Source organism: Candidozyma pseudohaemuli, assembly GCF_003013735.1.
Source record: "Candidozyma pseudohaemuli strain B12108 chromosome Unknown scaffold00015, whole genome shotgun sequence".
In the NCBI taxonomy this organism is placed as follows: Eukaryota; Fungi; Ascomycota; class Pichiomycetes; order Serinales; family Metschnikowiaceae; genus Candidozyma; species Candidozyma pseudohaemuli.
This window is the reverse complement of record NW_020194449.1, coordinates 185,030-197,927: the sequence shown is the minus strand read 5'-3', so window position 1 is coordinate 197,927 and position 12,898 is coordinate 185,030. Positions and strand designations below refer to the sequence as shown.

The following is a 12,898-nucleotide window of genomic DNA, read 5'->3' as shown; positions in this document are numbered from 1 at the left end:
TCAAGTACCGGAAATGCCAGTAAAGACAAGGAATTCTGAGAAAATAAAGGTTGCCGATGTAAATAAACCAAATCTCCCAATCATGCTGTCATCAGCTCCAGCGAGGTACAAGTGAAAGTTGGTAGCCTAGCCCTCCTTTCGAAATTGGCAAAACCCGTTGATGTCGAGCCAACAATTATGCTGAAACCAGATAAACACACTACTGGTGTGTGGCGTTTCTCCTAGGGATGCACTTCAATGTCAAACTTTCCTCATTAGGTACGAAGGGTCATGCAATGAATTGCAAAACGGCCAAGTGGGAACGACAGAAACGTAGAGATCGTTTAAATTGAAAATCTCTCTCTTCGAAAAGTAGCAAAACACCCCCTTTCGATGAAGCTCTCAAGTCAGAGAGCTGCTCCGGCTGAGAGCCCACCACAGAAGTTGACCACGATCTTCCAGTTTCGTAACTTTAGAAGAGATTTCACCCGTCAGTTAGATGACATTGTTGGCGCTGTAAACGAGCAGGTCTTCTCGTTCCGAACAATAGGCTTGTTGCTTCAAGGTGAGCATCACCAAGTCACAGAGTTCGTTGTGAAGACCCCAGACTTGGCTGACGATCCTGACCTGAAGCTTCATGTTGAAAAAGCTCGTACACGAAACGGTGTAACCAGCTTTGGGGCAGGGCCGAATTTTGCAAACAACATGCTTGTTTTTGAGGTGCTTCATACATACCACACATTTGACTGGTCGGACCTCGAGATGCCTATGCCAATAGTAGGGAGATGCGTCTTGGCTGTGGGGGAAGAAAGGCAAATTTTCCCAGGTCCAAAGTTCCCTATGTCGCATCAGCTCTATGGATTTGGGTCTGAATTGGAGAAGGGCTCAACTCATTATCATGCACTGAGCGGTGGAAGTGTTGAATTTGAAGCAAACTTTGAGCAAGTCCCGTGGATCCGTCAAGAGCCTTACTCTCGTATTGTGCTTCCCGGGATGTATGTACCAAGCTTCCTTTCTTTGAGTGTAATCGTTGCTCATCGTCGTATCCTTAATATGTTGCTCGAGGAGCCTTTACACTTGACCAATATCCGTGTGGAGTTTCAAGAATTCAGTTGCGTACCTAACAAGTACCTCCAATCGACAGAAGTCCGGAGCAAGGTGCTAGTCGACAAGAAGATATCCATGGAGATCTTCCGAGTTAACTGGTTACTCACAATACCCGATACCTTCTATGATTGTGTGATTCCAAAAGTGGGCCCCACGTTTTTCACGGAGGGCTTCATTAGAACTTACGGGTTGAAAATCACAGTAGCACTTTCCCACAAAAGTGGTCCCAGCTTCAACGCATCTGCGTTTGTCGAGATCAATGTGGCACAGGAGAAGTATGAAAAAATTCATGAGAAGGACATATTCAACCCACGCTATATGGGAACTGACGGAATCGAAACTTGTTATGGCACGCATAGCTCGTTGAAGCCTTTCCAAACATCTGAACCAACTGACAATAGCTTGTCATCCTTCAGCCGTCTAAATGCAGATGAAGCTACCGGAAAGTTCCAACGATACTGCTTCCTGATGCACAACAACGGCGAAAAAGGATGCTTCTTACTATCAGCCGATATCATGAAGGGACCGAAATTCGCTGATAGCAGAAATGAACCAAAAAGTGACTTTCTTCAAAGTTCGTTGAAGTTACAGAAGTGGCTCGGAAGCCCCACATGGTTACCAAGTCGAAAATGTCTCTGCTCTGGCTTGGCAACCAGGAGGATTACTCTGCCCACCTTTGGAGCTGGTTCCACCCGCTTCATACCCCTTACTGCTCCTTGTTTAGTAGTTAATGGTCAAGTCATTGAAGCAAATTCACCGAGAGCTTTCACGCAGCTGATCAGGTCATACCCGTACCCTTCATGTCCTTTGGGTGAAGAAGGGATCCCACTTTCGATAGTAGTGTCGCTGTATGGGCGTACTCTATATCACCGATCGAGAGAAGAAACTTTTTTATGCGCTACTCCGGGGATGGAGCTAGATAAGTTTGCCGTCTGTAAGTTCATTGTGGCACGGCCCTTCAAGGATGCTAGCCGGTATCAAAAAGTAGAGGACACGGGCATTCGTTTGGAACACATCAGAATCACATTATTGGAGGAAAAATATGAAAATGGCAAGAAATTTGAGGAAAGTACACCCTTGCTAGACGGCCACTTCCCGTGCACGATAAGATGGAGCGAGTTTCAGGATGCTGTTATCGGTAGTCCAGAAGCTCGTACAAGGTCAATACCTTCAGGCTTTCTCGACTGCAGAATTCCAATCGACACAAAGCCTTCTCTCTTTTGTTTCAAGAAGGGCCTTGCTCGATGGCATGAGTTGGATTGCAGCTTTGTTGTGTCTAATCTGGGGCGTAGCTACACCCTTCATTGCAGACATCAACTTTATATCACGCAAGAAACGGGTACGTCATTGATCTGAATCACTGTGTTCCCTTCTTGGGAAGACATGCCGCCAAAGGACATCCATAGATGAGAATCAAGTTTGATATTTCAGTTCATCCAGTGCTGTTTGAGGAAGGGCTCACAGTACTTGGTCTGGCTCATGAGGGTCAGAGCGTAGAGTGTGTGGAAGACTCACAGGCCCATGGTCGACATGTATTTCAATTATCCTCTAAACCATGCTTTCATAAAGAGCACGGGTTTCATCGAGTGCTTAACCCAGAAGTTGAGGCATTGCTTGGTGAAGCTGGATGTATGATCGCCAAGGTGGCCCCACGCAAGCCGTCAATCAAAGCAAGCCGTCCAAAGTATCAGGAACTCGCTCTGATCAAGACTTTCTCTCACGAGACCTTAAATTAAGAGCCTATCGTCGTCGAGATCGATCTGCTGCGCTGTGTGAGAACAGATAACTAGGTCCAATTCGGTTTTGAAGTTTCGATGTGGCTCTGGATTAAGTATTTGTACGAATCCTGAAACCTTTTAACACCTCAAGAGGCGTTATTCCATTAACTCGACTGGGTGTATCGTTTTAGATGCTCCCAAGGTTTGGGCTATTTAAATGAGTGACTCGCGAAAGGTTGCAAAAACCACTTTGAACTACTTCCCTCTGTACGCCCAGAGCCAACTTTCGACTTTTGAAGCTCAAATTTTGTTTTTGGCCTCTACTAGTTGAACATTGACGACGAGCGAACAAATCGAACGTACCAGATAAGCACCCCGAGCTCTACGACAACTTTCACCGTAGGCTCATTTGTGGAACCGACAAAGATCAAAAATGAGTCCACCGAACCCAGAAGCCACTGGAGGCTTGCTTGAGTTGATTAGAAATCAAGCGACGAACCTTCTCTCTCAATTGACTTTCATGTCAGACTCGGCGGAAGAGTTGCACTCTCAATTGGTTACAAGCGACTATCCTATTTGGGATTATGTGGACTTCCGAAAGAATCAACTTCTTCAGACGACAGGCAGACTCTCTCGAAACCAATATTTTGAGCTTCAACAATTGTATGAAATTGATGACTCCCTTTGGTCGGGAAAGTTCCTTGGAGGCGACCATCCTGCCAAGGCGTACTTATTTCTTCAAGTCGACAATTCTGAAGGTCTTAAAAAGACTTGGGACTCACTCAAGGATATAATCAAAAGAGAGGAAGAAGTCCAAAGGAATCAGCCTGGTAGGTATTATTTGAAGTGGGTTCAAGCAAGATGCTTGCGAGAGACTCGTTGTTGGGTACGCCGGCAAAGGGAAGAATTTGTCAGGACCTTTCCGAGCCAGCGTTACCCTACAACGCAGGCGCAGATCGATGAAACCCTCCAGCAGATACCAGTTGATGATCTTGTGAGGGTGTCCGATTCCAACAACCCGGCACACCAGTTTTGCAGGGGCCATCGGATGCGGCTCAAAGCAACGAAGGATAAGAGGTACAAGCCAGAAATTGATCACCTTGACAAGTTGCTCAAAATCAGGCATCTCTGGTTTCGTGAGCGCCCCACCTATCTGTTTAGGCGTGGCAGCGGGCTTAAAATTGGCTTCAGCAACTAAGGCATACATCTTCGACGATGACCGCCATGCTCTATAGGTCTTAATACATCTGCCGAGCAACGGTGCACCAGTAGGCTCTAGCTCACCCGCCATCCATTGAAGGATTCAGCCCAATGGCTCCTACTCTGGTACTGCGAGATACTCCAGATCGAAGATAGCAACTTTAAGCTCTGAGTCCTTCGAAGCCCATTGCATCGAGGTAGTCCACTTCGGAGTGTTGATAGCAGAATCGTAAAGATCGCTGGCGTGAGTGAAGATGGCTAATATCGAACCTCGCGCTTGGTTGGTAGTATGTGAGCGCCATGTCTTCAACCTCTAGCAGTAGCTAAATGAATCGTTGCAATTAGACCGCAGATAACTTAAAACAGTCTGCTTGTCTTAAAGTGAGGTCTAAAGAGTCCAACAGTGTAAACGCAGCATCGGTTGGGTTCACTCCACTACATCCACCATTGTAGAGATGTGCGAAGATAGCGTCTCATGAAACCCAGATGACAATTACAACTCGCCATACAACGAATAAGTGAACGTAAATTGTGATAATTCGTCTTCATCATCAATTCACTGGACCGCGGTTATGAGCCCTGCCGCCACCTCGGTAGCGTGTCTGGGGTTAACAGTCTCGTGCGTTATGAGCGATAGCCGTGCCCCACAATTTCTATTATCTAACCATTATCGACACAATCACCATCAATACCCCAAATCCCACAAGCATCCCTCTTTTTGCATAATGCCTTCAAGAAACCGAAGAAAAAACCTCTGCCATTCTCGTCCCGCCACGTGCATCATTGTCTACACCGCACCCCGGTGGTATAGACCTGTGAAACTTGTAGATCAGAGCCGTTTGGGCACTTTTCGAAAACCCCAGAAACCACCAAAAAACTGACCAGAACGACACTTTTCCATCCCCACAATCCCCGTAAATCTCGATCGGACGATCCGATTTTACCCCGGCTTCCCACCTCAAGCCACCTTTTTCTTCACCTTGCAGTTACTACCAACACCATCGCGAGAAGCGGCTGCAAAAAAACACAAAATGGCCAAGGTAGCCGAGATAAGCACTCCGATCTCCGTGCCCTTATTGGCCTGCGTATCCGAAACACGGCAGTTTACAGCGATCCGCTATTCCACAAAAGAAACCCATTCTGCCAAGAAGACCTGTCTCTACTCGAGAGCCAAGAGATGCGAAAGCATCATCGAATACGGTCCCAGCGCAACTGATAAAAAAAAAGCCTTGAGAGGCAAGGAGGCTTTCCGATTTTCCTGTAGACTATCACAGGACACCCCGCTGGACCAAGTGATAGCGCATAATCGTGGAACTGGGGTTGGTGATGTTTGGTCCATGAAAGTATTCCAGGGTCCTCCACCACGGCCCAAGGGATGTGATTTTTATCCACAGGGATGGCTCAGCTTTTTCCCACAGTGCATGCTTTGTTCGGCATTGGAGATGCCCCGCCAGTGTGTCTGATCGGTATTGTTGCTGGGCGCCATTTCTTATTCACTTTTTCTTAGGCCCTGTTATCAACCCACCTCTCGCTTCAGTGCCCCACCTTCACTGACAAACGCCGTGCAGCCTTGGTTGTAGATATATAATGGCCGTGCCGCCGGCTGGCCCGTATTCTGTAGATTTCACTTCAACCATGAACAAATCGCCAACGTCTTCAATACTTAGGACTCCCTCTGACAGCAAGGAGAAGCCCATGGCGCTGGTGGACTTCCTCGAGAAGGGTGAGGGGGAACTTATTCTGAACGAGGGGTCGCCTTTTGGAGAGGCTGGTTTCGTTGATGATCGTGAAAACGAGCTCAAGAAAGGTTTGAAAAACAGACATGTCCAGTTGATCGCCTTGGGTGGTGCCATTGGTACCGGTTTGTTTTTGGGTTCCGGCCAGGTTTTGTATACCACGGGCCCTGGTCCCTTGTGGATTTCGTACATTGTCATGTCGGCTGTGGTGTGGTTTGTCATGAACATGTTGGCTGAAATGGCGGCCTTTTTGCCCGTGCCAGGTGCTGGTTCTCAGCAGTTCATCAACGATTTCACCGATCCTTCCATCGGTTTTGCCCTTGGTTACAACTACTGGTACGGTTTTTCCATTTTGGTTGCAACCGAAACCGTCGCTGCTGCCATGTTGATTCAGTACTGGACCACCGACGTCCACATTGCCATCTGGATCTCCATTTTGCTTGCCTTGATGCTTCTTTTGAACGTGTTGCCGGTGCAGTTTTTCGGAGAGGCCGAGTTCTTCTTTGCCAGTATCAAGATTTTTGCAATCACAGGCTTGATCATTGTCGGTATCGTCTTGTTCTTTGGAGGTGGTCCCACCAATGATATGCTTGGATTCCGTCACTGGGCTGATGGAAACGCCTTCCACGAGCATTTGGTGCCTGGAAGCACCGGCCGTTTCTTGGCTACCTGGACCGCTATCGTCAGAGCAGGTTACTCCTTCATCATGAGTCCTGAGTTGATTGTGGCTTGTTCTGGTGAAGTCGTCAGACCTCGTCGTATTATCCCAAGATGTGCCAACCAGTTTATCTACCGTTTGGCCTTCTTCTATATCATCGGTTCCTTGGTGATTGGTATCATTGCCGACTCCAGAAGTGAGAGACTCATGGGAGAAAGCGGAGATGCCTCTGCCTCGCCCTTCGTGGTGGGTATCCAAAATGCCGGTATTCCAGTCTTGAACCACATCATCAACGCCGTGATCTTGACTTCTGCCGCCTCTGCCGGTAACTCCTTCTTCTATGCGGGCTCTAGAACCCTCTACTCGCTTGCCAAGAAGGGTTTGGCTCCCAAGATTTTCGCCAGAGTCAACAGATACGGTGTGCCCATCAACTGTGTTCTTGTTGTTTTCGCCGTGGGCTGTTTGGCGTACTTGAACGTCTCCAGTTCTTCCTCGGAGGTGTTTGCCTGGTTTTCCAACATCTCCACCATTTCAGGTTACATTTCCTGGACCACCGCTGCATTTGCCTACACCAGATGGAGAAAGGCCATCAAGGCCAGGGGTCTTGAGAGCAGAGTGCCTTACAAGACGCCCTTCCAGCCATACGGAGCGTACTTTGTCATGAGTTTTGTCATCTTGGTCACCCTCACCAACGGATACGCTGTGTTCTTCGAATTCAACATTGCTGACTTCATCGCCGCCTACGTCACCTTGCCCATTGTTCTTGGCCTCTACGTCGGCCACAGATTGTACTCGTACTTCTGGGTGGGCCGCAAGAGATGGCTCAATCCTTTGGACGAGTTTGACTTCACCAAGTTGGAGATGGTCGAGGAGGAGGAGAGAAATTATATCCATCCGATCCCCAGAAACGTGTGGGAAAAGGTCCTTTTCAAGATCTTCTAGATGCCACGAGCCACGAGCCACGAAATAGTAAACGATTCATTAAGCAAGCTGTAGCATGTAGGTTGGGGTAGCCTGTCAATGCCCCGCAAATATTCTTGAGCCCCTTGCTATGTGGTCCCATTATCTGGCACCTGAGCATGGAGGGAAGTTCTCGGCGACGCATATTGCAGGGCGTTGTTGGGACATTTCCGTGAAAAATGCTTCTGGATTGGCACTTGCTTCTAAATTAGGGTTGCCGGGTATGGAAGTTTTATTGCTGTTGGCAAGCGTCATTTTGCGTCTGGGTTGAGTCATCTGGGACATCTGGGAAGCAAATGGATCAACGAAAGAAAATTGATGGATGTAACAAGTTTGCTGTTGCATGGGGGCCGGGGTCGCCTTGAAGGTGCATGATTCTCCAGCTTTCTTGGTAGTCGCCTTATGCCCCAGAATTCCGAAACTCTGTAGACTCCATCAAGCCCTCGCTTCTCTACACCTCTCTGAACGAGCAGTATTTGGGTAGCCAGCCTGAGGAGCAGCCTTGATCACGATGCTAGATTCTGCCCCCAAGTCCTCTAATTCCCATTCTTTCCAAGCGCATCTTCCGTCAAAAGCACCCTGTTATCGTACCTCGTCAAACCGCTGAACAACGCCTTAACATCAGCATCTCTACATCTAGGCAACAATTCCTTCACGGCCTTTCTCGGGTACTCGTCGTACCGGAACTTCACAAAGTGGTACTCTTCGCTGGCCATCTTGGCCCAGTACAACTCGCTCAGCTGGTCTGTCACCGTTGGAGTGCCAAAGTTCTTGAACAACCCTCGAAGCAAAACGAAATCGTTGAGTTCCGGCATCTCCTCTCGCTCGTCGTCATCAACCACGCAATTCACCGGCTTTCCATCCTTCGAGTACAAGTACAGCACGAGTATGCCCAACAGCCAGAGGTCCACCTCATATGAGTAGTCTGTCACGCCAAAACAGAGCTCTGGCGGCTTGTACCAGCCTGTAGCAATATCTCCGACTTTTTCGTTCCACGGTTCCAGCGCCGGCGGGGTGTCCACAGGGTACGAAATGCCAAAATCGCCCAAAACCGGTTGGAATCCATCGCTGATGAACACATTGGCTGGTTTGATGTCACGGTGGATGATGTGGTTTTCGTGGAGGAATTGAACAGCCTCGGCTAGGCCAAACAGAATTTTCCGACACGCGTCCAAATCTAACGTGTTCTGCTCCTGAAACTTGTTCTTGGATGGATCCTCCAAGTTGAACTTCATTTTCCGTTTCATGCTCTGCTGCACCAACGAGACCAAATCTGTTTCGTAATATGGCATCACAAGCACGTCATCTTCACCATTGGGCTCCTTGTAGGCGTCTATAAACGGCACAATGTGGGGGTTCTTCTTGTCACTGAGATCTCGTAGAATCTTCACTTCTCTTCTGAAATCGTGTGGTTTTCTTACGAAATCAAGATCCACTACCTTGAGAGCCACACGATTACCTTCCTGCAGTTGTCCTTCGTAGACGTCACATGCTGGACCCAGGTACACCTGTTTGATCCGCTTATACATGATGGAGTAGTAGGTGCGCGATATCTGATAATGGATGTAGAAGTAGGAGGAGGGTGATGTGCAATTATAGCAGAATTTGAGGAGAGTAGAGAAAAGGAAAGATAGTAAAATTGATGCAACTTGGATTATTATGTTCGGAGTGGTGTCTCTGTGATTGTCGTGTGCTGTGATGAGCTTGTCTGTGGAGGCTTCAGGTGTTTGCAGCCATTGCCTGGTGTACTGAAAGATGGGTACATTAGGGCGATTTTGAGCGGCTTTGTTGTGGGACAATCTGCTGTGCTTCAATTGAGGATGTTGATCGGGTGGTGGTAGATAATGCTGTTAGGTGGGATGGAGGATGGATGTCTCTTGCAATTGAGCCATGAAACGGTCTAGAAGGGTGGATGGATGTCTCTTGATGGTGGGCTGTGAGCTCTAAGACCTTCAGCAGTATACCAATTTGTCATCTTCTCGGTCCTGTAACGTCTTTTCATCATTTTATCGAAACCAAGACTAGGACAAATTGCACATCCTCCCTTACCAGCTCCACCAAAGCAAATCTTCTCCTCACCTCCCCAGAAGCCCTACCCCCTCTGCCTCTTCCGCGACGCTCCGTCGTCGTAGTGTCTCTTGTTGTTGAAATTATTGTTCTGTGCGGTGATGTCGATATCGTCCGTGAAGATCCTACGCTTTGGGTACTTCACATTCAAGCCCTCAAAAGCATTTTCCTTGACTAAAGGCGCCTCGAGGAAATACGGATGCACAAGCGCCCCGTCCGCAGATACTCTCGTGACAGGGTCGTAATGAAGCAAGTCTCGTAGCAATGTCAAACAGCCCTTGCTCTTCCCGCCAATCATCTTGTACCAGTTGCTGAGATTGGGCGGGTATGTGGCTCCCTTTTGGAGGAAATGCTGCTGGAATGCGTAGTAGTCGGGATACTTCGGGAGACTGGGCCACTGCTCTACTGTAGGTGTGCCCAAGATCTCAAAGATTTTCTGAAGCTGGTTCTTCTGGAACGGGATCAGCTTTTTGTTGCTCATGTCGAACTTTGCCTCTTCACCTTTGAAGATTGGCCTGAGCGAGAGCAATTCCGCCAAAATGCAGCCCACAGCCCAGAGATCTATAGCTGGAGTGTAGTGTCTCGTACCGAGGAGAAGCTCGGGGGCCCTATACCAGATAGTGACCACAACCTTGTCGCCAGTGTACAAGCTCTGGAGCGGATTGTTGAACTTTCTGGCGAGACCAAGATCGCCGATTTTCACCACTCCGTCGCTGGAGACCATGATGTTCGCCGGTTTGAGGTCTCGATGGAAAACCCAGTTTTTGTGGAGAAACGTCACGCCATTGAGCACCTGCCAGATCAACGACTTGACGGTGGTTTCGGGAATCGGCTTCACGTCCGGATGCAGATGGTAGTGGATGATCTGGAGCAAGTCGTGCTCGAAAAACTCAAACACCATGTAGATGGACTTGCTCTCGAGCATGATCTCCATGAGCTTGGTGATGTTCTTGTGGTTGAGCTCTCGACACAAGGACATTTCTCGGATCGCCGACTGGGAGATCCCCGTATAAGCACCGCCTTCGTTGTTAGCACCCAAGGCATGGGCCATACTGGAGTGGTTGTCCAGCTTGAACTTCTTGATGGCAAATAGCCTGTGATCTTCCACCGTCTCCTGTTTCTCTAGCTGCCGGCCCATCTCCCCTAGATCATCGGAGCTGCTGTTCTTTCCCACCTTCAGCTTCGCCTTGTACACTTTTCCGTACGTTCCGGCGGCAATGTACCCGATAACGGTGTAGTTTGAAAGCACGGAGTTTCGGCTCAAGTCCTTTCGGTGCCTGTACGGTCCTAGCGTCAAGATGGAGTTCAGAGCCATCATGGTAGGCTGAGGTAGCTGCATGGAAGAAGCGGAAGTCGGGGCATTGGGCACGTTGTTGGTGGAGTAGTACGGCTGTGGGAAGTTTTGGCCTGCACCGGGCCTATTTAAGCGGGACACGCCGTGGGGGTACATAAAATGTGGAGTTTTTTGGAGATATGGGGTTTAGTTGATGGAGTAGCAGCTCTCTGATATCGCTGTGCTGCACAGTACTGGCTGCGAAAGAGGTGACTTTGGAGGTATACGGGTGGATGATGATTTGGATATCTTTTGTTTTTTGATAAAGGGGGGGGAATGGGGTTTTGGAGATTTTATGGTGTTTTTGACTTTTGTTGAAATTTGGGTTGGGCGGTTTTGGTGGTGTGTTGATAAGATAGCAAGGCTGCGCAGAGATAGTAGATGGCAGAATGAGCCAGTGGGGGTGTATCAATATTGATGTGAATTAGACTTTTTATTGATGATTTAAATATACTCGTCTGTTTGAGAAATCGGTATTTTGAGGAATCGAGGAAGGTGGATTTTGTTCGGTCAATGGGCTTACATGCCTCATTAGTAGAAAGTCAAGATCTCAAAGCATGACACACAGTACCACTGATTACCGACTTCGATCACGAAGATAACTCGCCTTTTGGAGTTTCGCTGGATTTTTAACAATTTACCAGAATTTAACAATAAATCAACTTAGCCGATTTATCATCCTTCAATTTGTGGTGTGTTCTTGAATTCGCAGCCATTTTGTAAGTGCGGTTGATTCTGAGGTCAGTGGTGTGAAAGAGAAAGTATACGGTTCACATAGAGATTGGAAATAATCACAGATCAAGGTTAAACATAAAAACAACGACACAAATGGCTGCCTCTTTCACTCTAGAGTAACTCACATAACCTCACCAAAAGGCGCATGATCTGTACTGGTCGAGTCGAGTGGCAGTGGTACTGATCAATACCTTTCAAACAAAATCAAACATAAAAAAAAAAAAGTGGAACGGCCCATTCCAGGGGCTCAATTGATTAATCGATTCCTGGAGTTCCTGATGGTGCTGACGAAGCTGACAAAGCTGCTTAATTTTGAGGCGTTTCTCTTCCTTCTTCTTCTCTTCCCTCTCTCTCCTGCCTCTCTCTCTCCTGCCTCTCTCTCTCCTGCCTCTCTTTTTCCTTCCTCTCTTTTTCCTCAAGACTTACTAATTTAACACAACCTGTGGTGAATGCTCCGATGAATGCACCACCGATATTGAAGAGCTCTTTTTCAGCAAGCCACTTTTGCAGATAAGCTTCTGGCGTTTGGCGCTGAAGGCATCCTCCTGCGATAAAGCATACAAAGAAAGCGAGGGCGTAGAAGCCGAGCAAGATGCTCAAGAATCTTTTATTCTTCATCAACAAGACGAACGCCTGCAAGAATACCATGAAAAAGATCCAAGCATTCGATTGGGAAGACTCTTCTTTTTCCAACTTTTCTTTCCTGTGATTCATTGATACGTCACATCTCCAAGAATGCTGTACACTTTCCCAAATTTGCTTGCGACATTGCTGCTTCATCCGCTCCTCGAGCTCTTCGAGCAGCAAGCTAGAAGTAAAGTATAAAGAGATACTCTGCCTCCGCTTCATAACAATCAACATTTTGTCAAAACCGCTCTCGACCATGATAAAGTAACTATTCCAACTTTTGACCGTGTCGAAATCGCAAAAATTGTTTGCAGTAGTATCATTCAAGAGCTTCTCACCTTCTCTCAATATCCGGCCGAAATTCTCACCTTCTCTCAATATCCGGCCGAAATCTGAATCAACTTTACGAAATCGCATTGGATTGGGAAACTTTTTTGGCGACATAATGGATTCGTATTCCTGAAGAATGGATTTGATGTTGTCTATATTACCGGAGTAGTTAGGAACAAGTTTCTCGTAAGCAAAGTAATCCAACTTCTTCCATTCTTCGTCTGATTGAATGGAAGTATAAGCTTTGTAAGTAATCCCACCACAGGTGAGGTATCCCACAAGACCGAGTACAAGAAGCACGATGTTGATAACGGTTGCTCTTCGTTTTATGAACTCGATGAACAGCATTTTACTGGATTTCAACTTTGTGGATGTGGAAATGTGAAAAAGACGTGTAGTTGTTGTTTTCGTGGCCCCCCTGGAAAGGCGCTTTTTGCAGCCAGTTTCA

The 12,898-nt window shown here is 47.6% G+C and overlaps 5 protein-coding genes across 5 annotated transcripts; 2 read left to right on the top strand and 3 right to left on the bottom strand.

Moving 5' to 3' along the window:
* Positions 1–372: 372 nt before the first annotated feature.
* C7M61_004548 (uncharacterized protein) lies at positions 373–3,802 on the top strand (the record flags this gene model as incomplete). The annotated part of the gene is made up of 3 exons (XM_024859867.1): positions 373–1,532; positions 3,243–3,615; positions 3,788–3,802. 3 exons carry the CDS (start codon positions 373–375, stop codon positions 3,800–3,802), a joined length of 1,548 nt encoding a protein of 515 aa, XP_024712016.1.
* Positions 3,803–5,639: 1,837 nt separating this feature from the next.
* Positions 5,640–7,340, top strand: C7M61_004547 (uncharacterized protein; the record flags this gene model as incomplete). The annotated part of the gene is made up of 1 exon (XM_024859866.1): positions 5,640–7,340. One exon carries the CDS (start codon positions 5,640–5,642, stop codon positions 7,338–7,340), a length of 1,701 nt encoding a protein of 566 aa, XP_024712015.1.
* Positions 7,341–7,894: 554 nt separating this feature from the next.
* On the bottom strand, positions 7,895–8,887 carry CAK1 (cyclin-dependent protein kinase-activating kinase; the record flags this gene model as incomplete). Its single annotated transcript, XM_024859865.1, has 1 exon — positions 7,895–8,887. One exon carries the CDS (start codon positions 8,885–8,887, stop codon positions 7,895–7,897), a length of 993 nt encoding a protein of 330 aa, XP_024712014.1.
* Positions 8,888–9,450: 563 nt separating this feature from the next.
* Positions 9,451–10,875, bottom strand: SSN3 (cyclin-dependent serine/threonine protein kinase; the record flags this gene model as incomplete). Its single annotated transcript, XM_024859864.1, has 1 exon — positions 9,451–10,875. One exon carries the CDS (start codon positions 10,873–10,875, stop codon positions 9,451–9,453), a length of 1,425 nt encoding a protein of 474 aa, XP_024712013.1.
* A 924-nt stretch (positions 10,876–11,799) lies between these two features.
* Positions 11,800–12,798, bottom strand: C7M61_004544 (uncharacterized protein; the record flags this gene model as incomplete). Its single annotated transcript, XM_024859863.1, has 1 exon — positions 11,800–12,798. One exon carries the CDS (start codon positions 12,796–12,798, stop codon positions 11,800–11,802), a length of 999 nt encoding a protein of 332 aa, XP_024712012.1.
* Positions 12,799–12,898: the final 100 nt, after the last annotated feature.